This window comes from Dipodomys spectabilis, unplaced genomic scaffold (genome assembly GCF_019054845.1).
Source record: "Dipodomys spectabilis isolate Male_0828 unplaced genomic scaffold, ASM1905484v1 ptg000018l, whole genome shotgun sequence".
In the NCBI taxonomy this organism is placed as follows: Eukaryota; Metazoa; Chordata; class Mammalia; order Rodentia; family Heteromyidae; genus Dipodomys; species Dipodomys spectabilis.
Window position 1 is genome coordinate 10,945,152 of NW_024870695.1, and position 25,057 is coordinate 10,970,208.

General features: G+C 45.4%; 1 protein-coding gene across 4 annotated transcripts in view; it reads left to right on the forward strand.

The window, feature by feature from the left end:
• The window catches only part of LOC122100261 (signal transducer and activator of transcription 5B), a 74,221-nt gene that overhangs the window by 45,565 nt on the left and 3,599 nt on the right, over window positions 1–25,057 (forward strand). The window contains exons 2-16 of one of the 4 annotated variants that reach the window (XM_042670603.1): window positions 1,948–2,085; window positions 6,954–7,110; window positions 8,637–8,726; window positions 9,392–9,566; window positions 12,062–12,192; window positions 12,445–12,596; window positions 13,022–13,177; window positions 13,559–13,738; window positions 14,058–14,145; window positions 14,224–14,346; window positions 15,968–16,060; window positions 18,481–18,687; window positions 19,986–20,080; window positions 20,355–20,485; window positions 21,568–21,738. In XM_042670603.1, the coding sequence (XP_042526537.1) occupies window positions 1,958–2,085; window positions 6,954–7,110; window positions 8,637–8,726; window positions 9,392–9,566; window positions 12,062–12,192; window positions 12,445–12,596; window positions 13,022–13,177; window positions 13,559–13,738; window positions 14,058–14,145; window positions 14,224–14,346; window positions 15,968–16,060; window positions 18,481–18,687; window positions 19,986–20,080; window positions 20,355–20,485; window positions 21,568–21,738 (2,077 nt within the window). In that variant the 5' untranslated portion in view covers window positions 1,948–1,957. Of the gene's footprint in view, window positions 1–1,942; window positions 2,086–6,953; window positions 7,111–8,636; window positions 8,727–9,391; window positions 9,567–12,061; window positions 12,193–12,444; window positions 12,597–13,021; window positions 13,178–13,558; window positions 13,739–14,057; window positions 14,146–14,223; window positions 14,347–15,967; window positions 16,061–18,480; window positions 18,688–19,985; window positions 20,081–20,354; window positions 20,486–21,567; window positions 21,739–25,057 lie in introns of those variants that run through there. The other 3 variants (XM_042670621.1, XM_042670613.1, XM_042670630.1) reach the window with 3 other exon arrangements.

A 25,057-nucleotide genomic window follows, 5' to 3' on the forward strand; every position in this document is an offset into this window, starting at 1 on the left:
CCCCAATCTGTTAATCGTAGAGGCTCTGCTGTGAATGTGTTAAAACTTCTCTGATAAGGGGCTGGGAAGGTGGCTCAGTGGTAGAGCGCTTGCCTTGCATGCATGAGGCCCTGGGTTCAATTCCTCAGCACCACATAAGCAAAAAGAAAAAAGGCCGGAAGTGGTGCTGTGGCTCAAGTGGTAGAGCGCTAGCCTTGAGCTGAAGAGCTGAGGGACAGCGCCCAGGCCCAGAGTTCAGGCCCCACGACCGGACCCAAAAAAAAAAAAAAAAAAAAACTTCTCTGATAAGTCTGAGGAAGCATCTTGGTAGTTTAATAAACCATTTTTCTGAAGCGAAGATCATATTTAAATAATAATAATAAAACTGCATATTCACTATCAGAGTACAATGGTTCATTTTTTAAATTTATTTGTGATGTATTGTTTTTGTGTCTGAAAGATTGTTGCAGGCTATAATGTAACAGAATATCCCATCACAGTACCTCTGGAGGTTTAACCTTGAGTATTTTACCAGATAGGTCTGTGTTCTCTGTGAGGAAGCATTGCTACGTAGGTAACCAGTGGTAATTCACTACATAGTACACTTTTTCTTCACTGCACTCTTTTTTTTTTTTTCCAAGCTGGCATTGTATCGCTCATATTTCTTCTGACCAAAATATCAATCCAAGATTACTCTTTAAAAATTTCTCTGTGGAGCCAGGCGCCAGTGGCTCATGTCTGTAATCATAGCTACTCAGGAGGCTGAGATCTGAGGATCACAGTTCAAAGCCAGCCTGGGCAAGGAAAGTTCATGAGACTCTTACCTCCAATAAACCACTAGAAAACCGGAAGTGGCGCTGTGGCTCAAATGGTAGAGCGCTAGCCTTGAGCTGAAGTGCTGAGGGACAGCGCCCAGGCCCAGAGTTCAAGCCCCACAACCAACAAAAAAAAAATTCTCTGGGGGCTGGGAAGGTGGCTCAGTGCTAGAGTGCTTGCCTTGCATGCATGAGGCCCTAGGTTTGATTCCTTAGCACCACATAAGCAGAAAAAGCCAGAAGTGGTGCTGTGGCTCAAGTGCTTGAGTGCTAGCCTTAAGCTGGATGAACTGAGGGACAGCGCCCAGGCTCAGAGTTCAGGGCCCATGACTGGCAAAAAAAAAAAAAATCTCTGTGGATTGTTTAATGAAAGCTATTGGTGGTTCTTTCCCACACCTGGTTTTGTACTTTTGCTTATTGGACCTTCATATTAATTATAGTCACAGACCAAATTGGGTACTTTGCCATAGCCACACTGAGTTGTCTGTATTTGGAAAACATTTTAAGGCTAAAGCTCAGCTCAAGAATATTAATCTTGGCTGGGAAGGTGGCTTAGTGGTAGAGTGCTTGCCTAGCATGCATGAATAAACAGAAAAAGCTGGAAGTGGAAGTGATACTGTGGCTCAAGTGGTAGAGTACTACTAGCCTTGAGCAAAAGAAGCTTGGGGACAGCGCCTAGGCCCTGAGTTCAAGCCCCAGGACTGGCAAAAAGGAATACTAATCTTTAGTTTATCCAAAGGAATAACGTCATTTATATCTCTGTGTGTATATGTATGTGTGTGTGTGTGTGTGTGTGTGTGTGTGTGTGTGTGTGTGCCAGTACTAGGGCTTGAACTCAGGACTTCATATTCTTGCTAGGCTTTTTCACTCAAGGCTAGTGCTCTACCACTTGAGCCACAGTTCCATGTCCAGCTTTTTGGTGGTTAATTAGTGATAAGAGTCTTGTGGACTTTTCTGCTTAGGCTGGCTTTGAACCTTGATCCTTAGATCTCAGCCTCCTGCATAGCTAGGATTATAGGTGCAAGCCACCAGTGCCCAGCTTATTGTTTACTTTTAAACTGTGAACGTTTACTTTAATGGGTTGGGGGGGGGCAATAGTTTAAAAACAAAAGAGAAAAGATATTCAAAGCATGGTTGTTTGTTTACCTACCAGATTGTGAACAATGGCCATGTGGATACAAGCTCAGCAGCTGCAAGGAGATGCCCTTCATCAGATGCAAGCCTTGTATGGCCAGCACTTCCCCATCGAGGTGCGGCATTATTTATCCCAGTGGATTGAAAGCCAGGCCTGGTAGGTGAACAAAGCTTTTATATCCCATTATGTAAAGCACGAGAATAATGAACTTGATTAGAAAGATGTGATGAAGACCTGAAAAGCCATGTGTTTTATATGATCCAGGACAAGGTATTTAACTCTGTCTTACATTGAGGGGGATAAAATAACTCTTCGAGCCCTTGGGCTTTTTTTTCTTTGTATTATTATATTTAAGTAGCTGTAGAAAGGAGTTTCAGTCTAACATATCAGTTTATGAGAACAATGTATCGTGGCCAGTCCCACCCCTTCCATCATTCTGCCCCATCTCTGCCAATCTCATCCATCTCCTTAACTCTTGGGATTTTTAAAAGCAGATTTTGTTAATAGTAAATACTGGCTAAAAGTATTAAACAGGAACCAACAACTATGTTTTGAATGCCTACAGGATGCCAGGCAAGCATTGTTGTAGAGGGACAACATTTTGTTGGTGATGAAAGTTAAAGCTCTGGCCATGAGCTAATGGCTTGCGCCTATAATCCCCATTACTCAGGAGGCTGAGATCTGAGGATTGAAGTTCAAAGCCAGTCTGGGTAGAAAAGTCCATGAGACTCTTATTTCCAATTAACCACTAGAAAACTGGAAGTAGCACTATGGCTCAAAGTGATAAGAGTGCTACCGTTGAGCGAAAAAGCTCAGAGATACCACCCTGATTTCAAGCCCTATGACCAGCTCAAAAAAACAACGTGTAATAGAACAGATGAGGTATGATATTTGTCTGATTTAATTATAACCTGGGTAAAATATTTCGCATTTATTAATAAGCTTTTATCCTATAAAATAATTAAAATTAAATATTTTAGTAGCTCCATAGCCACTGAGTTACACCCCCGGCTCTTTAGTGTCTAAACTGATAACATTATTATACAGACAACGTTATTTTACATTTTTATACACAAGAAGCAGGTTGTCCTCAGCTTTGCTTGGGGCCTGGGAGCTTGCTGGGTGTTTCCAGACTGTCAATCTGATATGTTCATTAGATATGCCAGGTTTCCACTGTAGTAATTAGGGATCCTCCTTGACCATCCCAGGAGAAGCCAGCCTTGAGGCTATTGTGTGAAGAGGACTGTATCCCCATCATCAGTGAGGTTGCTTTGGAATAATTGCAATTGCTTGTTAGCAGATTTTGTTCAGAAACCAGCAAGGTGCCAAAAGAACACAATTTACTAGGCAATTAAAAAGCAATCCTGAGAGGGAAAGAGGGAACCGCTGACACTATGCAAAAGGAAAGGAATGTACATATCACCCAATGTGGAAAAAATAACTGTATAGTCAAAGCCCATAGAACCCATAAACTTTATAGACCACAGTAAACAATTTGCCCCATGATGGTTAGAATATGTTTGCGACTTTAACTAAGCATCACTACCCTACAATACTGTGAAATTTGTGAGCTTATGTAATCACCTCATCACAGTTTAAACAACTGCAAATAAAGCAGTCCTGCCAGGCACTGGTAGCTTTCACTTGTTAATCCTAGCTACTTAGGAGGTTGAGATCTAAAGATTGTGGTTGAAAGCCAGTCCTGGCAGGAAAGTCAGTGAGACTCTTATCCCCAAATAATCACAGAAAACTGGAAGTGAGGCTGTGGATCCAAGTGGTAGAGCACTAGCCTTGAGCAAAATAACTCAGGGACAGTGCCTGGGCCCTGAGTTCAAGCCCCATGACCAATCCAAAAAAAAAAAAAAAGAAAAGAAAACAGAAAAATTCCAATTTCACTTAATTAAATGAAGAAAAAAACCATTGAAAGTTGAGAATGTCAAGTATATCTTTTTTAGTGCTTTTCCGTTCCCTTTTCATTTTCTTTTTGGTTTCATGGTTTGGATGATTTAGGAAAACATTAGCAGGAAGTTTCTGTTGATTGAAAATTTCATTTAAGGACAGTAGTTGAGTATTTGTCTAGACTACACGAGGACTGAGTTTGATCCCCCAGCACCAAATAAACAAAAATCCCCCAAAAGAATAAGAACAAATACTTATTTAGTTGGGGATTATGATACATGCTTGTAGTCCCAGCTAATCAGGAGGCTGAGGCAGGAAGATCTCTTAGGCCCAGAAATTCAAGACTATCCTGGGCAAAATAGCATGATCCTGTCTCTAAAACACTTCATTTAGATATTCTTTCCCTTGTCAATTTCTTACTGAATGAGTGTTAAAAAGGACTTGTGGAGCTGGGAAGGTGTCTCAGTGGTAAAGTGCTTGCCTCCCATGTATGAGGCCCTAGGTTCAATTCCTCACCTGGAAGTGCTCTGTGGCTCAAGTGGTAGAGCACAAACCTTGAGCTGAAGAGCTGAGGGACAGCGCCCAGGCCCAGAGTTCAAGCCCCACGACCAACCAAAAAAAAAAAAAAAAGGCCTTGTATTGTTATTAATGAAAACTTACATTTTAGGGGCTGGAAGGTGGCTCAGTGGTAGAGTGCTTGCCTTGCATGCATGAGGCCCTGGGTTTGATTACTCAGCACCACATAAGCAGAAAAAGCCAGAAGTAGTGCTATGGCTCAAGTGGTAGAGTGCTAGCCTTAAGCTGAAGAACTGAGGGACAGTACCCAGGCTCAGAGTTCAAGCCGCACGTTTAACCAAAAAAAAAAAAAGAAGAAGAAGAAAAAGAAAACCTAGCTTTTAGGCAGTTTTGGTTTTTCTTTTCTTCTTCTTTTTTTTTTTTCTTTTGTCAGTCGTGGAGCTTGAACTCGGCCTGGGCGCTGTCCCTCAGTTCTTCAGCTTAAGGCTAGCACTCTACCACTTGAGCCATAGCACCACTTCCGGTTTTCTGATGGCTTATTGGAGATAAGAGTTTCACCGCTTTTCTTGCCCAGGCTGACTTTGAACCGCGATCCTCAGATCTCAGCCTCCTGAGTAGCTAGGATTACAGGCGTGAGCCACCAGCACTCGACTGAATTTTTGTTTTTCTTAATGAGAAATCAATTTTCTTGTTGAAACTCTCTATGCAATCTCTTTCTTCAACAGGAATTAAGTTTTCAAGCTAAGAACTAGACTTCAGTGAATTCTGCTCAGAGACTGGGCCATCTTAGGAATGAGTTCCCCAGACAGCAAAAAGCCCTTTTAGGCTTTTGTTTAATATGTATTTTATTTAAAACTTAAAACATGCATATTTAAATTTTAGCATTCTTCCCTGCCTTCTCCAAGCACAGATTTGCATACAACGTACAGTCTCAGTATGTTAGTGCACCTGTTTGTGCCTCTGGTTGAAATTAGTTACTAACTTCAGAGATTTGGAGATGACAGCCTTTTAGCTAGTAAATCTCTTGTTTGGCTCCAGACCCAGTCAGTAGTAATTGGATGTTATTTCAGTCTGACAGCTGTTTAGTTTCTTCAGTATGCTAAGTAATTCACTATTGCCCAGTAGTAATGTGTTGCCTAAGTTGTGGGACGAAAGAAAGGGAAAAGAAAGATAGGGAGATAGGTGATCCAATCCAGTCACCAGTTGAATGTCTTTAATAAGGTCTGTAGACTGGTTTCACTTGTTCACTAGAAAAGTTAACATTGCCTCCAGTCCCAGAGTGGCAACTAATGGCATATAAGCACCTCACCTGTGTCAATGCTCATAGGCACCTTCTGCCTTGATGTCTCATTCTCAGGGCTTAGAGAGGTCACTATTGCTTCACCTGTCTCTACTTACAAAGTACTTCTTGTGAGATTAGCAACAAAAGCATGCTTGAGACTGGGTGAGGCTGGAAAGGACATGTAGAGCAGTCTTGACCTTGTGCTCCCTTCACACCCTTGAAAAATAATCATAGATGAGAAATTATCAGAGGCCTTATTTCCTTGAGCATCTACAAAGCACATTCTCTTTCCTTCATTTCTAGGAGTGTTAGCTCAAAGCCAGCTGGAACAGGAAGGAGAAGGGAGAGTGCATGGTTTAAAACAAAACAGAAAAGAGAGATATGAAAATATACTATACAATCCAACTAGGGAATCTAAGAGATTACAGATAATGTAGATATCTTGTGAATTTGTGTTGAGCTATCTCAAAATGTTTGCAATGAGCATGAAGGAGAAATCATGTGCCTTGTTGGGCATAGCACTGAGGAGGTAGATGCAGGAGCTTTGTGAGTTTGAGACCAGCCTGGGCAACATAGGCAGACCATGTCTCAGAAAGAAAAAAAAAATCACTTTTGCTGGGCACTGGTAGCTCAGGTCTATATTACTAGCTACCCAGGAGGCTGAGATCTGAGGATTGCAGTTTGACGCAAACCATGGGAAAGAAAGCCCATGAGACTCTTATCTACAATGAACCACCAAAAAGCTGGAAGTAGTGCTTTGGCTCAAGTAGTTAAAAACACCAGCCAAGGAGGGGTTGGAGGTGCCAATGAGCAAAGTCAGCAGGTATAGATTCCCAAGTCCTGGTCTCAGATCTTAAAAAAAAAAAAAAAAAAGCCAGGTGTCAGTGGCTCACACCTAGCCACTCAGGAGGCTGAGATCTGAGGATCACAGTTCAAAGCCTGCCCAGGCAGGAACATCTGTGAGACTCCTATCTCCAATGAACCACCAGAAAATCAGAAAGGGCACTGACGCAAAGTAGTAGAGTGCTATCTTTGACAAAAAGAGCTCAGGGACAGCTCTCGGGCCTCGAGTTAACCCCCACAACCAACCCAAAAACAAGAGAACACCAGCTAAGGGACAGTGCCCAGGCTCTGAGTTCAAGCCCCAGTACTGGAACACACACACACATACACGCAAGCATTTTTGGCCTGGGGATATGGCTCAATTGTAGGGTGTTTGCCTAGCATGGGTTTGAACACCAACAACTAGAAAGAAAGAGATGCAGACTGCATTTTTGCAGGCCCATGTGCATGTATGTGTACAGATTATGTAATTTTTTTCCCCTAGGGACTCAATAGATCTTGATAATCCACAGGAGAACATTAAGGCCACCCAGCTCCTGGAGGGTCTGGTGCAGGAGCTGCAGAAGAAGGCGGAGCACCAGGTGGGGGAAGATGGGTTTTTGCTGAAGATCAAGCTGGGACACTATGCCACGCAGCTGAAGGTGGGTATGAAGGCTGGGTCATACTTAATCCTCCCTAAGGCTTTTTCCTTCATTGAGTACTTCCTGTAGAGACTTCATTCTCCCCTTTAAGCCAGCATTGTGGAGTTACATGTTATTATTGAGCTGTATGCACATCCCAGGTTCTAGTTGTTTTGGTTTTTCATTAGCAGCTTAAACAAAACTCTTGTTTGAAATAATTTCAAACTTAGAGAAAGTTGCAAGAATAATACCAAGAATATCAAGCAAGGTTTGGTGGCGCATGCCTGTGATTCCAGCATGTGGGAAGCTGAGGCAAGTAGATCCCAAATATGAGGCCAACCTGAATTACATAGCAAGACTATGAAACAGAAAGGGAAAAAGAAGATACAAATAATTCCTGCATATGCATATTGCATCTAGTTATTGAGTCTTTGTAATTTGTATTAATCAGAAACCATTTTGGGTTTTTTTGTTTGTTTGTTTGGGGTCCGGTCATGGGGCCTAAACTCTGGGCCTGGGCGCTGTCCCTCAGCTCTTCAGCTCAGGGCTAGCGCTCTACCACTTGAGCCACAGTGCCACTTCCGGCTTTTTTCTTTTTGCTTATGTGGTGCTGAGGAATGGAACCCAGGGCCTCATGCATGCAAGGCAAGCGCTCTACCACTGAGCCATCTTCCCAGCCCCAATAATAATGCATGTTTTTTATTTTTTCTTAAATGCATTTTGGGAAGGAATGGTACTAGAATTTGAACTCAGGGTTTTATTTTTATTTATTTTTATTTATGTATTCTTTTGGGTCCGGTCTTGGGGCCTGAACTCTGGGCCTGGGCGCTATCCCTCAGCTCTTCAGCTTAAGGCTAGCACTCTACCACTTGAGCCACTTCCGGCTTTTTCCTTTTTGCTTATGTGGTGCTGAGGACTCGAACCCAGGGCCTCATGCATGCAAGGCAAGTGCTCTACCACTGAGCCGCCTTCCCAGCCCTCCTTTTTATTTTTTTTAAGATGAGATGTTCTATGTTGCCCAGACTGGCTTCCACTTCTGGGTTCAAGCAATCCCCCTGCCTCAGCCTCCCAAGTAGCTGGGACTACAGGCACATATTACCATTTTCAGTCTACCCGCTACCTTTCAGTGGTATAGTGTTACTCATTTGGAGGAACATTGCACATCCCAGGCAGAATTCTAACTAAGTGACCCCTTCAGGGCGTCCTGTCCAAGTATACATGGCACCCGTCCTCCTCTCTTGGTGATAGTAATTTTTATTGTTCAGTCAAAAAGTTTTTGGTTTCCTGTTTCTCATCTGGTGCAGCCTTAAAAAAATTATTTATCTCATTTCTAAGAACATTGCTGAATACTTGAGGCACATTAAAATGCAAGAACTAATTTTACTATAATTGGATTTTTCTATATTGCACTTTTCCTGTTCCTATTGAAGTTGCATGCTACCCATGAATCTACCCTCTTTGCCCCATGGGCATTCCCTGAGCTGAGGCAAGGCAGTGCTCATGGTGTGGCATAGAAGGAAGTGAGCTCTGCTCTTACATTCTTTCAGAACACGTACGATCGCTGCCCCATGGAACTGGTCCGCTGCATCCGGCACATTCTGTACAATGAACAGAGGCTGGTCCGAGAAGCCAACAATGTGAGTGTCCCTGGGTCTGGGGAGAGGACCCTGGGAGCCTTTCCTTACTCCTCTCTCTAGATCAGCCTTTTCAAGCTAAATTGGGGTGCACCTATTGGTATCTCTTTAGAGATTTGGTTTTAACTTATGCCAGCCAGGTCACTTAAATGGCTGGATCCACGTGGGCCTGTATATGCCTGCCTCATGACTTCAGTTGGCAGCCTGTGGATGCCCATGAGAAGTCTGGTTTCTTCCATGGTAGAAGCAAGTTATTCTACTGCAAGATGGTCTTGAGTGAGGACACAGATGGTGTTTCCCCATGTGTCCCCATCATGAGCACAGTGAATGGCTCTGGGTCAGTGAACAGATATGGAATGTGGCTCATCAATATTGGAAAGAAGACTAGGTGACAGCTGGGACACGTTGAGGAAATTGGACCATGTTGGCGTACTCGGGTGGTGGCTGGTTCTGAAACAGAAGTTTCCACTCTGTAGGGGCTCTGTTCTATATGGACTCCTGCTTGTTTTCCTTTCCCATCCTGGATCTCACAAATAGTGTTTAATCACCCCAAACTTGGCTTTTAGGGTCTTAGCCCAAAGTAAGACTGGCACTGACTTTTTCTGGGCATTAAGCCCAAAGGCCACTCCCACGCTGCTGCCCTGACTCTCCCCTGGCCCCCTCCCCAGGGCAACTCTCCAGCTGGAAGTCTTGCTGATGCCATGTCTCAGAAGCACCTTCAGATCAACCAGACCTTTGAGGAGCTGCGACTGGTCACGCAGGACACAGAGAACGAGCTGAAGAAGCTGCAGCAGACCCAAGAGTATTTCATCATCCAGTACCAGGAGAGCCTGAGGATCCAAGGTGAGGCCAGGCGAGAGAGCCGTGTGTCCTGAGGGTCAGAGAGAGCACTAGGAGACTGCTCCTGTCGTTGGCATTGAAGACAGCGCTGGGACGGGCTGGCTGGGAAAGAAGATTCCTGTTTTGGGGGAAGAAGCCACAACTTAAACAGCATGAGACATAGTGTTTGTATACAGTGAGTATTTTTATAAATGCAGCCTTACTGCAGTGTTAAGTAGGAAATATAAAATCACACATTTAGTTGGTTGGCTCACACCTATAATCCTAGCTACTCAAGAAGCTGAGATTTGAGGATTGAGGTTTGCAGCCAGCCTAGGCAGACAAATCCAAAGGACTCTTTATTTCCAATTAAGCGTGATAAAGCCAGCAATAGAGGCATGGGTCAGATGGTAGAGCACCAGCGGTGAGTCTAAGGCACCGAGTTCAAGCTCTAGCTAGTAGCAGTAAAAATTAAAAAAAAAAAATCACATGTAGCCTGGTGCCAGTGGCTCATGCCTATAATATTAGCTATTCAGGAGTCTGAGATCTGAGGATCAAGGTTCAAAGCCAGTCTGGACAAGAAAGTTCATCAGACTCCAATGAACTACTATCTCCAATTAATTACTCTAAAACAGGCTAGAAGTAGAATTGTGGCTTAAGTGGTAGAGCACTAGCCTTGAGCAAAAAGCTCTGGGACAGTGCTCAGACCCTGAGTTCAAGCCCCAGGACAAACACAAAAAACAACAACAAAAAGAAATAACACTTGCTAACATGCCAAAGGCCTTGGATTTGATTCCCAGCATTGAAAAAAAATTAAGGCTTTTAAGAAGGGGTGTTACAAAGGCCAAGAGGCTATGTTTGCTGTAACTGTTGTTTAATGTTCTGTGTAGTTGTTGGAGACATCATCTGTGACTGTGTACACTCATGAAACTCAGTCAGTCATTGTAGACAAAGCTCCCAAGCCTGTTACACAACTGCTTGCTTACTGGGACACAGAACTTCAGGACCTATGGTGAGGATGTTGAGCCCTCCAGCGCCCCCTCTTGACATTGTAGAAGGCTGGCAGTTTGATTTTAAATTTCTTTTCCATGCTCACATGCCCAACTCAGAATCTCAGAGGAGCCCTGGATCACCAGCCACCCTGCAGCCTTGTATGCCCATAATGTGTGTCTACCAAGAGCCTGTGTGAGCTTGATCACAGAGCTCTATCAACAGTATTTATTGAGATCTGGTCTTCCCAGATGAGAAATCTTTGAGAAGGAGCTATGTCTTTTATCTCTATCCCCCGAGGCACAGCACAGTAACTGACACAAGGCAAATGTTGAGTCAGTGTTGACAGGATGGTTCTAGCATCTTCCATCTGAAAAGGACAGCCTTTTCCTGCACTGGGAACAGGAGATTTCAGCATTGACAGTGACAGGGTTTATGATCTTGGACATAGGTTTTTATTACCTGGGTGGGTTTGGGCTTGGATTCTGGCTGGGATTGGCATACAACACGTGTGTGCTGTCAGTCTGTCCCCTTTGTCCAGCTCACAATTACAAACATGGACCAGGGCTGGGGATGTGGCTCAGTGGCAGAGCACTTGCCTGGCATGCACAAGAATCATGGGGCCATCCCCAGCACTGCAAACAAGCCCAACAAAACACAGACTATGGATCTGTTTGTACAAGGCAGGGCATGCTCGACCGGTGGTGACTCTGGGCTGCCCTGGCCTCCTTCCCATATTGCCTGCAAATGGCCAGTTGAGACCTAAGAGAGTCATGTGCATGGGAGGCTGGGCTCAGGGGTTGGGCTGCCACTCACTCCCTGAGGAGGGGACAAGGGCAGGATCGCAGAGGGCACTGTGAGGATTGCCTGCTGTGTTCTGAGTCTGAACAAGACTCCAGCTACTCAGGGACATGGGAGCTGCATTTCTGAGCCCCAGTTCTGGGCTCTTCCTGTCTGTCTAGCATTGCTTTCCTCCATGCCTGGGGCATGAGACGGGTCAGTGTGACATGGTACCCAGAGGCCAGCCAGGCACTCCAGAGAGAAGTGTCAGGACACACATGGTCTTGATTCTCTGTGTGAGGCTGCCTGGGCTGCTTGAAGGCTGTGGGGAGGAGCAATGGCCCCAGCGCTGGAAACACTGTTGGGAAGGGGATGGGGGAGAGGTGCCAGGATTCCCCAACTTCACACATGGGGGCAGTGAGGCCCAGCAAAGAGGGGTTTCCTTGAATTCCCCCAGCTCTTAAATGGCAGGCACACTTGTACCTTGGTCATTTGGCACCAGGCTGTGCTGTGTGGGGCAGATTCCTCTCAGCCTTGTGTGTCCACTGCCCAGAGGGCAGCAGGGATGGTGGCAGGGCCCTGAGGCTGCCATCTCAGGAGCCCTTCATCTTTGGGCTCTGGTTGCTGGGAGATGGGGCTTGCCACAGATGGGTGACCCTGAGGGTCGCTTCAGAACAGATGAGTGCATCCTGGGGGCTCCCTGCCGGCACCGGGAGATGATGGTGGTGGGTGTCCTGTCTGTCCTCTAGCTCAGTTTGCCCAGCTGGCCCAGCTGAATCCCCAGGAGCGCCTGAGCCGGGAGACAGCGCTGCAGCAGAAGCAGGTGTCCCTGGAGGCCTGGCTGCAGCGCGAGGCACAGACCCTACAGCAGTACCGCGTGGTGAGTGGGGCCTGTGACCCTGGGCTCCCGGGAGGGAGCCCCTCAACCTGAGTCCTTGGGGACCAGAGAGAGGGTGGGAGCAGGAGCCAGGAGAGCAGGAGGCCTGCCTGTCTTCCTAGGGGGACTTGTGAGACAGAGTCAGGCCTGAGAGCAAACAGCCTCCTGGGCCTGGCTGCTGGGCGAGGCCTGCAGGGCTGGAGCATGGGAGGCCAACGGGGCCGCTGTCCCCTCTCCCTCTCCCCCCCTCACCAGGAGCTGGCTGAGAAGCACCAGAAGACCCTACAGCTGCTGAGGAAGCAGCAGACAGTCATCCTGGACGATGAGCTGATCCAGTGGAAGCGGCGGCAGCAGCTGGCTGGGAATGGGGGTCCCCCCGAGGGCAGCCTGGACGTGCTGCAGTCCTGGTAAGGCTGAGGGAGGTACCAGGGTGGGCTGGCAGGGATGCCGGCTGCCTCTGCTGCCTTGGAGCAGCAGGCTTCCACTGTCTGGCAGCGCAGCGCACGGGGTCCTGGTTCCTGCAAGACTTTGGTCCCTGTCCAGTGCCACCTCCTCCTCAAGGATGAGTCCTATCTTGGGGAGTGGGGAAGGGCTTGGGTGTGCAGTGACTCAGGCTGATTTTGAAAAACCAGGACGGCCCCTCCTGTGTAGTTCTTTACTTCTAGAAGGCAGACTCTGCTTCCCAGCAGCTCACAGGAGCGTGGTGAATGAACGCTCCTTGTTGGCTGGGTCTAGCTTCCAGGGTGGAGCTTTGTTGTGGGTCTCCCAGCGCCTGGTGAGACTTGCAGGAGAAGCCATTGTCGAAGCCCCGTGGGCCTTGGGTGTCTTGCAGGTGTGAGAAGTTGGCTGAGATCATCTGGCAGAACCGGCAGCAGATCCGCAGGGCAGAGCACCTCTGTCAGCAGCTGCCCATCCCCGGGCCGGTGGAGGAGATGCTGGCTGAGGTCAACGCCACCATCACAGACATCATCTCAGCCCTGGTGACCAGGTGACTGCTGCCTCACAGCCAGGTCCACCGGGGCAGGGTAGATCCATGGGTGGACAGGTGGAGGCCCAGGTGCTGTCTAGACAGGGACCTCCCTCAGTCCTGCTCTCTCCCCACACCCCACCCTGGATGGTCCTAGTTACTCTGGCTGCTTGGGGATTCCCTCATCCAGAGTCTGTTGATGGGAGCTGCCCCCAAACTCAGTCTACCCTCCCTGACCATGGGAGGGGGACAGGGGAAGGAACCCTGGAAACAGACACAGCTCCATGTGTCTCCCTCCTGCAGAGGCCAATGGGAAGCTCCTCCCCTCCCCTCCAGGAGACTTCCTGCCCTTTCCCCTGAGCCAGCCCCTGGTCATCCTGTGGCCACTTGTGTCCCCTGCAGCACGTTCATCATCGAGAAGCAACCCCCTCAGGTCCTGAAGACCCAGACCAAGTTTGCAGCCACCGTGCGCCTGCTGGTGGGTGGGAAGCTGAACGTGCACATGAACCCACCCCAGGTGAAGGCCACCATCATCAGTGAGCAGCAGGCCAAGTCCCTGCTCAAGAACGAGAACACACGCAAGTGAGTGTGCTGCAGCTAGCTCATCTCTCCTGGGGGCTGTCCTTTCCCCCAGTGATCTCATAGTCATCTTGCCTCGTCTCGCAGTTCCTGTTCTGAAATCTGGCTTCTTCTGTATGTTAGAATAAGCATAAGAGCTTCAATTTCATAGGGATATATTCAAGGAAATGTCTTGGTGCTTCATTTTGACGCCATTAACCTTACCTCAGAAAGAGCCACATGTTTAGCAGCCTTCTTTATTTCCCCTTACCCCAAATATGTTTTGTGTCCCTGTGTTCTGTGACCCGCATGGATTTGCAGCTGGTCTCTCTCTGGCTTACAGTGATTACAGTGGTGAGATCTTGAACAACTGCTGCGTTATGGAATATCACCAGGCCACAGGCACCCTCAGCGCCCACTTCAGAAACATGGTGAGCGTGGGAGAGGAGGAATGAGTTCTCCCTCCATGTTGGTGGAATTCATCTTCTCATGTTCCTCCTCCTTTGCAGTCCCTGAAACGAATTAAGAGGTCTGACCGCCGTGGGGCAGAGTCAGTGACAGAGGAAAAATTCACAATCCTGTTTGAATCACAGTTCAGTGTTGGCGGAAACGAGCTGGTTTTTCAAGTCAAGGTAAAGCCCTCCCACAGCCTGTATATGTGTGCAATTTTGTGTCTGAGTGCATGTTTGTGTTGGTGTTTGTGTGTCTCCTGTTGATGTCACAAAAGATGTATTGTGATCATATACCATCTTTTTTAAAAATCTTACTAAACCGAAAATGAGGATACCTTGTCCTGAGAGCTGTTATCCCCTCAATATATTCTCTCCCTCTCTCTTTCTCTCTCTCTCTGTCTCTCTGTCTCTGTCTCTGTCTCTGTCTCTCTCTCTCTCCCTCCCTCTTTCTCTCTCTCTCTCTGCCAGAACTGGGGCTTGAATTCAGTGCCTGGACACTGTCCCTAAGCTTCTTTTGCTCAAGGCTAGCATTCTACCACTTGAGCCACAGCGCCTCTTGTGGCTTTTTCTGTTTATGTGGTACTGAGGAATCAAACCCAGGGTTTCATGCATGCTAGGCAAGCACTCTACCACTAAACCACATTCCCAGTCCCTCCTAGATTCTCTTAATACATAAACAAACAATAGCTGGAGAGATAGGAAAAAATGATTCATGGGAAACATTACTGCCCATAAACTTAAGAAAAGGTTGTGTGCATGTTTTAAACATTTCTTCCTTGCTATTATTTCTATGTCTTTAGTTTCTCCTCTCTTTTTTTTTGTAACTTTGAGAAGGTTACTCTATCCTTGAGAAATATCTAAGCAATACTGCCCGTAAAATATCTAAGATTTCTTTAATCAGATATGGTGATGCACACCTGTAATCCCAGCATTCAGGAGACTGAGGCAGGAGGAATGAGAGTTTGAGCCTAGCCTGTAGAAGACCCTGCTTCAAAAGTAACAATATTGGGCCAGGTACTGGTGGTTCAAATAGCTGTAATCCTAGCTACTCAAGAGACTGATATCTGAGGATCCTGGTTTGAAGCCAACCCAGGCAGGAAAGTCCATGAGACTTTTATCTCCAATGAACCACCAAAAAGCCAGAAATGGAGTTGTGGCTAAAGTGGTAGAACACTAGCCTTGATTACAAAGGCTCAGGGGTAGCACCTAGCTTCTGAGTTCAAGCTTCAAGGCCAGCATAAAAATAAGAATTAGAGCCAGGTACAGGTGGCTCACACCTGTAATCCTCGCTACTCAGGAGGCTGAGATCTGAGGATCACAGTTCAAAGCCAGCGCAGGTAGGAAAGTGTGTAAGACTCTTATCTCCAATAAACCACCAGAAAACTAGAAGTGGTGCTACGGCTCAAGTGATAGAGTGCTAGCCTTGAGCTGAAGAGCTAAGGGAGAGTGCCCAGGCCCAGAGTGAAGCCTCACAGCCACCAAAAATAAAATAAAAAATTTTTAAATTAAAATTTAAAAAGTAATAATATTGGGTTAGAATTTTGGCTCAAGTGGTAGAGCACCTGCCTAGCAAGTGCAGTAGCACAATAAAATAAAACAAAGTGATAATAATGATAATAAAATACCTAACATTTCTAAGATTATGCTAGAGTGAAACATCTAGCTGTTCCTTAAGCTGTTCACATTCTATGTCTGAGGGTCCCACTTACTAACACTTGAACCAAAGTGTTACCCTTATCTGGATGAAGGAAGACGAGAAGTTGAGGCTGTGGGTTCTCAGTTCTCCTCCTGTGTCTTTTAGACCCTGTCACTCCCGGTGGTGGTGATTGTTCATGGGAGCCAGGACAACAATGCCACTGCTACCGTCCTCTGGGACAATGCTTTCGCAGAGCCCGTAAGTGGATTCCTTAAGCCTATGCGTCTCAAGATCTTGGTACTGTTGTCATAAATCTCCTCCGTGTATTACTCCCTCTTGTGGTGCCTTTGTGGTACCCTGAGTGGGACTCCTGAGTTTCCTTCTAGAGGTTTAGCTGAGAAGTCCATCCATATCATCTTCCTTCCAATATAATGAAGATGACATCCAGTGTCGTTCCCAAGTTTCAGATTCTGTGATTTTTCCCAGGTCTCTCATGAACATTAAGTTGCTTTGCCTATAGGAACGGATATAAATTTTATAGGTTTGATGCCCCAAAATACTACCTGAATACCACTATACTGCTCAGTGAGCATAGCTCAAAGGCACAGCTTGGTGGGTTACATGTTTCCAATAGAAATCAGGCCATAAAAACCTGATAATTAGGCTATAACAATAAGAGATTATCGATATTGTCCCACCGTCCTCCTTAAAGGATATATTTCATTACAAAGGCAAGATTCCTATGAGACTCTACTGTGCTTGGGCTGCAGGCCCTGAGTTTTGACCTTTAATACAGATGACTCCCTTCATCTTGTCCTGATAAGCCTTCTGGGTCAAATTGCCATGAACCATTCTGATCTCCTTCCTTGTTGCCCACAGATCCCTGTTTAACCTTGACCTGTCCTGCAATGTGTAATTACTAAAGGATTTTGTTTAAATAGTAAGCATTTTTCACATGTTCAGTGACATTAGTGGCTAGGGTATGTTATTTTCAAATAAATGCATTCCTGTGGGAAATTGCACCTGTGTATAACTGACATAAATTCCTTGCAGTATTGTTTTTTCATAGTTAAAGCTTAGAGATTGTTATATAGATACCCATTTCTAGGATTTTGGCAAAATACATTATTGTTCTTCCTTACTATAAAAGATTTGGCAGGGGCTGGGAAGGTGGCTCAGTGGTAGAGTGCTTGCTTACATGCATGAGGCCCTCGGTTCGATTCCTCAGCACCACATAAGCAAAAAAGCCAGAAGTGAGGCTGAGGCTCAAGTGGTAGAGCGCTAATCTACAGCTGGAGAGCTGAGGGACAACGCCCAAGCCCAGAGTTCAGGCCCCACGACCAAAAAAAAAAAAAAAAGATTTGGCAGCCATAAAAGAGAATTATGGATTAAAAAAAATTTTTGATTGGTTGTTGGGCTTGAACTCACGACCTTGGATGCTGTCTCTGAGCCTCCTCTGTGCTGAAGGTTAGTGCTGTACCACTTGAGCCACAGTGTCACTTCCGGTTTTTGAGTGCTTTCTCACAGGGACTTTTCTGCCGAGGCTGGCTTTGTACCATGATCCTCAGATCTCAATCTCTTAAGTAGCTAGGATTATAGTCATGAGCTACCTGTGCCCAACTTAAAAAATTTCTTTAATTGACACATAATAATTGTACCTAGTTATATGATACATGTATACATTGTGTTATGGTCAAATTGGGTTATTAGCAAACCTGTTGCCTCAAACATTTGTCATTTCTTTGTGGTGGGAGCACTGAAAAGTCCTCTCTTGTAGCTAATATACACTATAGTACTGTTAGCTAGACACCAAGCTGTGTAATAAAACCCCAGAATTTATTTCTCCGGTCTAATTGTACCTTTGTATGTATTGACTAACTGGCTAAATGGAACGAAAAGCAATTTATTGAAGGTTCTTATTGTTTCATTTTCTTTTATTCTTTCTTTGGTGCTTGAACTCAGTGTCTGGGCACTGTCCCTCAGCTTTTTTACTTAAGGCTGACACTCTTCCACTTGAGCCACAGCTCCGCTTCTGGTTTTTTGATGGTTAACTAGAGAGAAGAATCTCATGTACTTTTCTGCCTGAGCTGGCTTCAAATGGAGATCCTCAGATCTCATTCTCCTGAATAGCTAGGATTACAGGCATGAGCCATTGGTGCCTGGCCTAAAGTTCATATTCTAAACTATTTCTCAATAAAGTCGTCAATTTCTACCCTTGCATGCCAAGTTGCTTCACTTGGTGCTAGAGTTCTTGGCAGAAGGTGTCAAGGGCAGATATTTGAACACACACAGGTTCATGTGAGCATGTGGACTGATACGTGCATATTCTTTCTGTACCTAGAAAACTAGTCTTTTCAATTTCTGAAATTTCCTAAGTTTATAGCGTAAGAGCTGGACCTAGGTGAGGGAGGTTTTGTTTTGATGGCGCTAGAACCTAGAGTTGGACTGCAGGGTGGGCAGGTCATTTACCAACTGGCACACCTCCTATGAGGCCCTTTTCCTGGTGTGGGAAGAAGGCATCTCTCAGAAAGGCCTACCCCAAGAAGTCTGAATGTCCTCCGGCGTGGCACCACAAATGTTTGTAACTACCTCCAGCTACCATTGTTTTTCTTTTGCGGCTTAAGGAAATCAATCATGCAGCTGTTTTCTCATACAATTCTGGCTTCCCTTGCTCTCAGGGCAGGGTGCCATTTGCTGTGCCCGACAAAGTGCTGTGGCCACAGCTGTGCGAGGCGCTCAACATGAAATTCAAGGCCGAAGTGCAGAGCAACCGGGGCCTGACCAAGGAGAACCTTGTGTTCCTGGCACAGAAACTGTTCAACAGCAGCAGCGCCCACCTGGAGGACTACAGCAGCATGTCCGTGTCCTGGTCCCAATTCAACAGGGTGAGCAAGCAGCTGCCAGCTGCTATTAGGTCAATCATTCCCAATCATTCACCCTCTGGAGTCTCCCTGTCCTGGGCCCCTGTTCTTTATATATCTAATAAAATAAGCCAGAAGTAAGAGAAGCTTCTGAACCAGGCACAGGTAGCTCAAGGTTGTAATTGTAACTATGCAGGAAGTTGAGATCTGAGGATCGTGGCTCAAAGTCAGCCTAGGAGTGAGAATCTTCTCTCCAATTAGCCCTCAAAAAAGCTAGAAGTGGAGCTGTGGTTCTAGTGGTAGAGTGCTAGCAAAAAAGCTCAAGGACAATGCCTAGGCCCTGAGTTCAAGCCCCAGGACCAGCAGAGAGAGGGGGAGGGGGGGAGAGAAGCATCTGAATAGACAACTTTAAAAATTACCCATGTCTTGTAAAAAATGCCATTTTTTCATATTTTAAGGAAACCAGGCTTTGTGCAAAGTTTATGAACTTTCAAAGGAAAGCAAACATGAATGTAACTTATGAGAAATACAGCTTTAGGATGATGAGAATTCCAAGACATTGTCCCATTTAATGTCTAGTGTTCACTGATATGTAAACCCAGTCTGGGCTCCCATGAGACCCTATACCCCCAGAAGGGGACACTGATGAAGGAAATATTTCCTCTAGCATCTTGGAACTTCAGATAGCAGATTTTGGTTTCTTTTCTTCTACCCTTGCTCTTGGTATTTCAAGTCTTCTGTATGGTTTGTATTAACAAGTTGATTGGCAGCTTTGCTGATAGTGGAAGGGCTGTAATGGGGGAAAGCAGGAGAGCTCAGGGTTTGTTTTTGCCAATGCAGCAAATCCCTGCTGTCCAGTAGAACCAGGTAACTACATTTGGCAGACAACATGGGAACATCTGTGTGATGCCACCATCTCTGTGGCCTTACTGCGTAATTTTATCCCACTCAAATCTACCAACCCATGGAGCATCTTGCTAAGATTCAGGCTGTGATTCAGCAGGTCCGAAATGAGCCAGGAAAATGTGCATTTCTCAAAATCTCCCAGGTGGTACTAATGCTGCTGGTCTCAGGCCGCACATTGAAAACAACCAGGACTGGTCAGCCTGCTGTCCTCTAGGGGTTTGCCTTTTCTCTCACTTCCTTTTCTTCTGTGGTCTGTCTGTTACAGGACCCTTTGATAGGGTCATAGGGATACTTGTTTGCTTCTGACAGAGGAGATGTTTGTTTTCTGTTTCATTTTTCCAGTCAAAGTACATTCAAGCAGTAGTCCAACTGTCACTCTTGCTTTCTTGTGTTCATTGTTGTATATCTCCAACCAGGAGAATTTGCCAGGACGGAATTATACTTTCTGGCAGTGGTTTGACGGTGTGATGGAAGTGTTAAAAAAACATCTCAAGCCTCATTGGAATGATGGGTGAGAACCATCTTTTCCTTCCTTCTCTCCTTCCTTCCTTCCTTCCTTCCTTCCTTCCTTCTTTCCTTCCTTCCTTCCTTCCTTCCTTCCTTCCTTCCTTCCTTCCTTCCTTCCTTCCTTCCTTCCTTCCTTCCTTCCTTCCTTCCTTTCTTTTTTGAAGGGGAGGTCTCTGTTGCCCAAGCTGGTCTCAAACTTGCTAGAACCATAATTTTTTAAATCAATCATAGAGTATAAAGGTCTTACTCCTGGCATTAACCTCATCCTCTGCTTCTAGGGCCATCCTGGGTTTTGTGAACAAGCAACAGGCTCATGACCTCCTCATTAACAAGCCAGATGGGACCTTTCTGCTGAGATTCAGTGACTCAGAAATCGGTGGAATCACCATTGCCTGGAAGTTTGATTCTCGTGAGTGTCTCCTCCTTCTATAAGACACAGCTTGGTTTTTTGTCCCAAAGTAAGCTGCCTTTGTTACAAAATTATTTTAACAATTGATTGTGTACTTATTATTTGTGGAGGCCAGTACTAATTATGGGAAATACAAACCATTATCACCATGACACAGCTGCTCACAAATGACTGCCTGTGAACAGTCTTATTATGGGAAACACAATTGTACATTTTGGGAAATAGAAAAGTATAACCATGTAATACTGCAGACTGCAAAATCTCAGCCACTTCCCTTTTGAAATGTTTCCCTCATTATTGCCCAACCTGGAGCTTATTTTAGTGCGGAATCACTTGGATGATTTGGCATCCTGAGAATAATAGTACACTCTATTAATCACTCCCTTTTTCCTAGTTAACGTAAGTGTATAGCCTCTGATCATCGCCATACAAGAAAGTGGGTTCTTTGCTCCAGCCTGTATAATGAGATAGCGTAGCTTGCTTGTTGGTTTTTTGTGTCTTACTGATCTTAATAGTTTTTTTTTTGGGGGGGTCCAGTCGTGGGGCCTGAACTCTGGGCCTAGGCACTATCCCTCAGCTCTTCAGCTCAAGGCTAGTGCTCTACCACTTGAGCCACAGAACCACTTCTGGCTTTTTTTCTTTTTGCTTATGTGGTGCTGGGGAATCGAACCCAGGGCCTCAGGCATGCAAGGCAAGTGCTCTACCACTGAGCCACCTTCCCAGCCCTGATCTTAATAGTTTTTAATAGCTCTTACTGCTTTCTCTGGACATGAGCGTGTGTTCCAGCTTTCTTAAATACCATTTTACAGAGAATTGGGGATTGGGGTCAATAAGAACTGTTTCTTCTGGGAAGGACAGAATGTTGCTTGAACTTATATTGACCTGAGATTGTTGTATCTCTAGGGCTTATCTACCATGGCTTTTTAAAAGTATGTTACCTGCAGCCTATGGTTATTTTAAACTAGAGATTTGTGTTGGAACAATTTCCATGGAGAGCTTAAATTTGTAGTGTTATCTGGGTGTCAAGGTCCCCATGTTCAGAAATCATGATTAGAATGTGATTATTCTGTTTACTGATCTAGAGGAGAGGATGTTTTGGAATCTGATGCCTTTTACCACCAGAGACTTTTCCATCCGGTCACTGGCCGATCGTCTGGGGGACTTGGATTACCTTATATACGTGTTTCCTGATCGGCCAAAAGATGAAGTGTACTCCAAATATTATACACCAGTTCCATGCGAGCCTGCCACTGGTAACAATGTTCGCATTCTGATTTCATTTGGTTGTGGTGTGTGTGCGTGTGTGCGTGTGTGTGTGTGTGTGTGTGTGTGCGCGCGCGCGCACTCGTGCACATGCTGCAGGAAACACACACAATTAGCGTTCAATCACTGCTGTTTGAGAGGTATCCAGGGCAGATGTGAGTCCTGTACCATGTTCATCGCACATAGAAAACATAGAACACATAGAAAAACATAGAAAACACATCAGTCAGTAATCCCAAGTCACAAGGAACAAGTTGCTTTTAACACGAGCTTAGATTTAATAAAATTTTTCTAATTCTATTTTCAAAACAGAGATGGGGGGCTGGGAAGGTGGCTCAGTGGTAGAGCGAGCGCTTGCCTTGCATGCTCGAGGCCCTGGGTTCCATTCCTCAGCACCACATAAGCAAAAAGAAAAAAGACAGAAGTGGCACTGTGGCTCAAGTGTTAGAGCGCTATCCTTGAGCTGAAGAGCTGAGGGACAGTGCCCAGACCCAGAGTTCAGGCCCCACGACTGGACCCAAAAAATACAAAAACAAACAAACAAAAAAAACAGAGATGGGATTGAGCGGCATGGCTCAGGTAATAGAGCTATCTGCTTGGTAAGCACAAGGCCCTGAGTTCAGATCCCAGTACTTCCAACAAACAACAGCAAAAGGCAGAGATGCTTGAATTGTTTTCTGAGTCTAGAAGCTCTTTCCATACATTTTCTTTTTCTTTTTTTGGTCAGTTGTGGGGCTTGAACTCTGGGCTTGGGCGCTGTCCCTGAGTTCTTCATCTCAAGGCAAGCGATCTACTGCTTGAGCCACAGGGCCATTTCCGGTTTTCTGGGTTTATTGGAGATAAGAGTCTCACGGACTTTCCTGCCTGGGCTGGCTTTGAACCATGATCCTCAGATCTCAGCCTCCTGAGTAGCTAGGATTACAGGCGTGAGCCACCGGCGCCCGGCTATTCCATACATTTTCAGGAGACACATAAAGGCATAAGAGAGAGAGCAGCCAGGTGCCAGTGGCTCACACCTGTAGTCCTAGCTACTTAGGAACCTGAGATTTGAGGATCACAGTTTGAAGCCAGCTAGGCAGGGAAATCCACGAGAATCTTATCTCCAATTAACCAGCAAAAAGCCAGAAGTGGAGCTGTAACTCAAGTAGTAGAGTACTAGCCTTGAGCAAAAATGCTCAGAGACAGCACACTCAAGCCTCAGGACCTCTACAAGAGGGGGAGTGGGGCAGAGAGGGAGGGAAAAGGAAAGAAGGGGGGAGGTAAGGAGGAAGGGAGAGGAAGAGTATAGGCATCACGTGACTGCATGTCATCTGCAGGCAGGTTGGTGATAAACCTTCCAACAACTCTGTAGGTGGCATTCTGTAGGGATGAAGAAGTGACAGGGATAAGGGGATGGGAAGGTTGGGGGAGGAGGTCATTCTCTTAGTGGTCCAGGGAGGTTTCTGAAGAAGTGAGATTTGAATCGACGGAACAAAGTGTGGAAGCTAGAGAGAACTCATGCAAGGCTTAGCGACAAGTGCGGTCCTGAGGGGGCATGAGCTCAGTGCCTCTGGAGAGGCTCATGGGGGCCAGGAGGCTGACACCTCAGCATAGAAGCCAGGAGGCTGAAGCCAGGCACCCTGGCTGTGGAGGCCAGAAGACGGAAGCTGGGATGCCTTAGCCACAGAGGCCAGGATATAAGGTTTGGGTCAACCCGTATGTAATCTTGTATCCTAATTTTCCCCTCCACTTAAAAATAAATCCTAAGAAAAATTATAAGTCAATAACACAATCTTCTAACAACATATCAATGATTGTACAGAATGCTATTGCATAGTAATTCCACATTGTAGTCTGTGTTGGTTTAATTAAGATACTTATGATTTAATTTATTTGCTTTTTGGGGTTATGGTTAAAGGTATTCTTGTGCATGTATTTTGTCCAATTATAACTGAAGATAAATTCCTAAAGCAGAATTGATGTCAAAGGATGATATTGTTTAAGCTTCCAGAACTGCCCTTCAGTAAGCAGAGACCATTTTCACTCCCATAGATATCTGTCAGGCATCTGCTTCTCCATCCTCCTACCAGCCACAAGCTGCAAACATTATGTCATACCTGCCGGTCTGATTGCTAGAAAAATGGCTTCTTATGGGCCCTACTTACATTTCTTTGATTCTAGATAACCTCAAAGATCTTTTTGTATGATGATAATACTAAATGGAATAACAAAATAATAATAGCAGTAGCTAGGAAGGTGGCTCAGTGGTAGAGTGCTTACCTTGCATGCATGAGACCCTGGGTATGATTCTTCAGCACCACATAAACAGAAAAAGCGGAAGTGGTGCTGTGGCTCAAGTGGTAGAGCACTAACCGTGAGCTGAAGAGCTGAGGGATAGCGCCTAGGCCCAGAGGTCAGGCCCCACAACCAAGGGGGGGGAAAAAAAATATATATATATATATATAAAATAGCAGCTGATCCTGTGAAATGTTTGCTGTGTGCCAGAAACTTCTCCTATAGTATCTCATTTCATCCTCAGCACAGCTGTGTGAAATAAAAACAAGTAGTATCCTCATTTTACAGATAAGGGAACTGAGAACAGAAAGGTAAAATCTACTCAAGATGACATAGCTAGAAAAGTAGCCAAACTAGAATGTGATTTCAGTATATTCCAGACCATATTACATAATACATGTTTTTAATTATTTTTTTAATGTTTATTAATGCCAGCAGGGGGGCTTGAACTTAGGCCTAATACTCTTGCTTGGCTTTTTCATTCAAGCCTGGCACTGTGCCACACGAGCCATATCTCTGCTTCTAGCCTTTTTTCTGGAACTTGCCTGTCCAGGCTGGCTGTGAACCATGATTCTCAGATCTCAGCCTCCTGAGTAGCTAGGTACCACCAATGCCCAGCTAGAACTATATTTTTTTATATCATATCATTGGCCATTTGTATTTTTTCTCTGAAGTGCATGTTCATCTTTCTTGCTTGTTTTTCTTTTGAAGCTTCTTTTAATATAGACACTATATTAATCCTTTGTTGTATATAACAAATATTTTCTCTATGTTATTTCTGAAGTGCAAAGACAGGCAATTTCTATAGAAACCCATTCTATAAATGTTTTTCTTTTGTACTGGGGACTTAATTCAGCTTTGTACTTTCTGGGAGAGTGCTCTGCCACGTGAGCCACACCCTGTGAACCTCCTACTTCTGCCTTCTGAGTAGCTGGGATTACTAGCATGTGCCCAGCTTTGCAACTTTTTTTTGTTAATACAAATCTAGATTTTTAAGCTTTAGTTTCTTACAGCCTTTCTTTGGTTGTGTGTGTG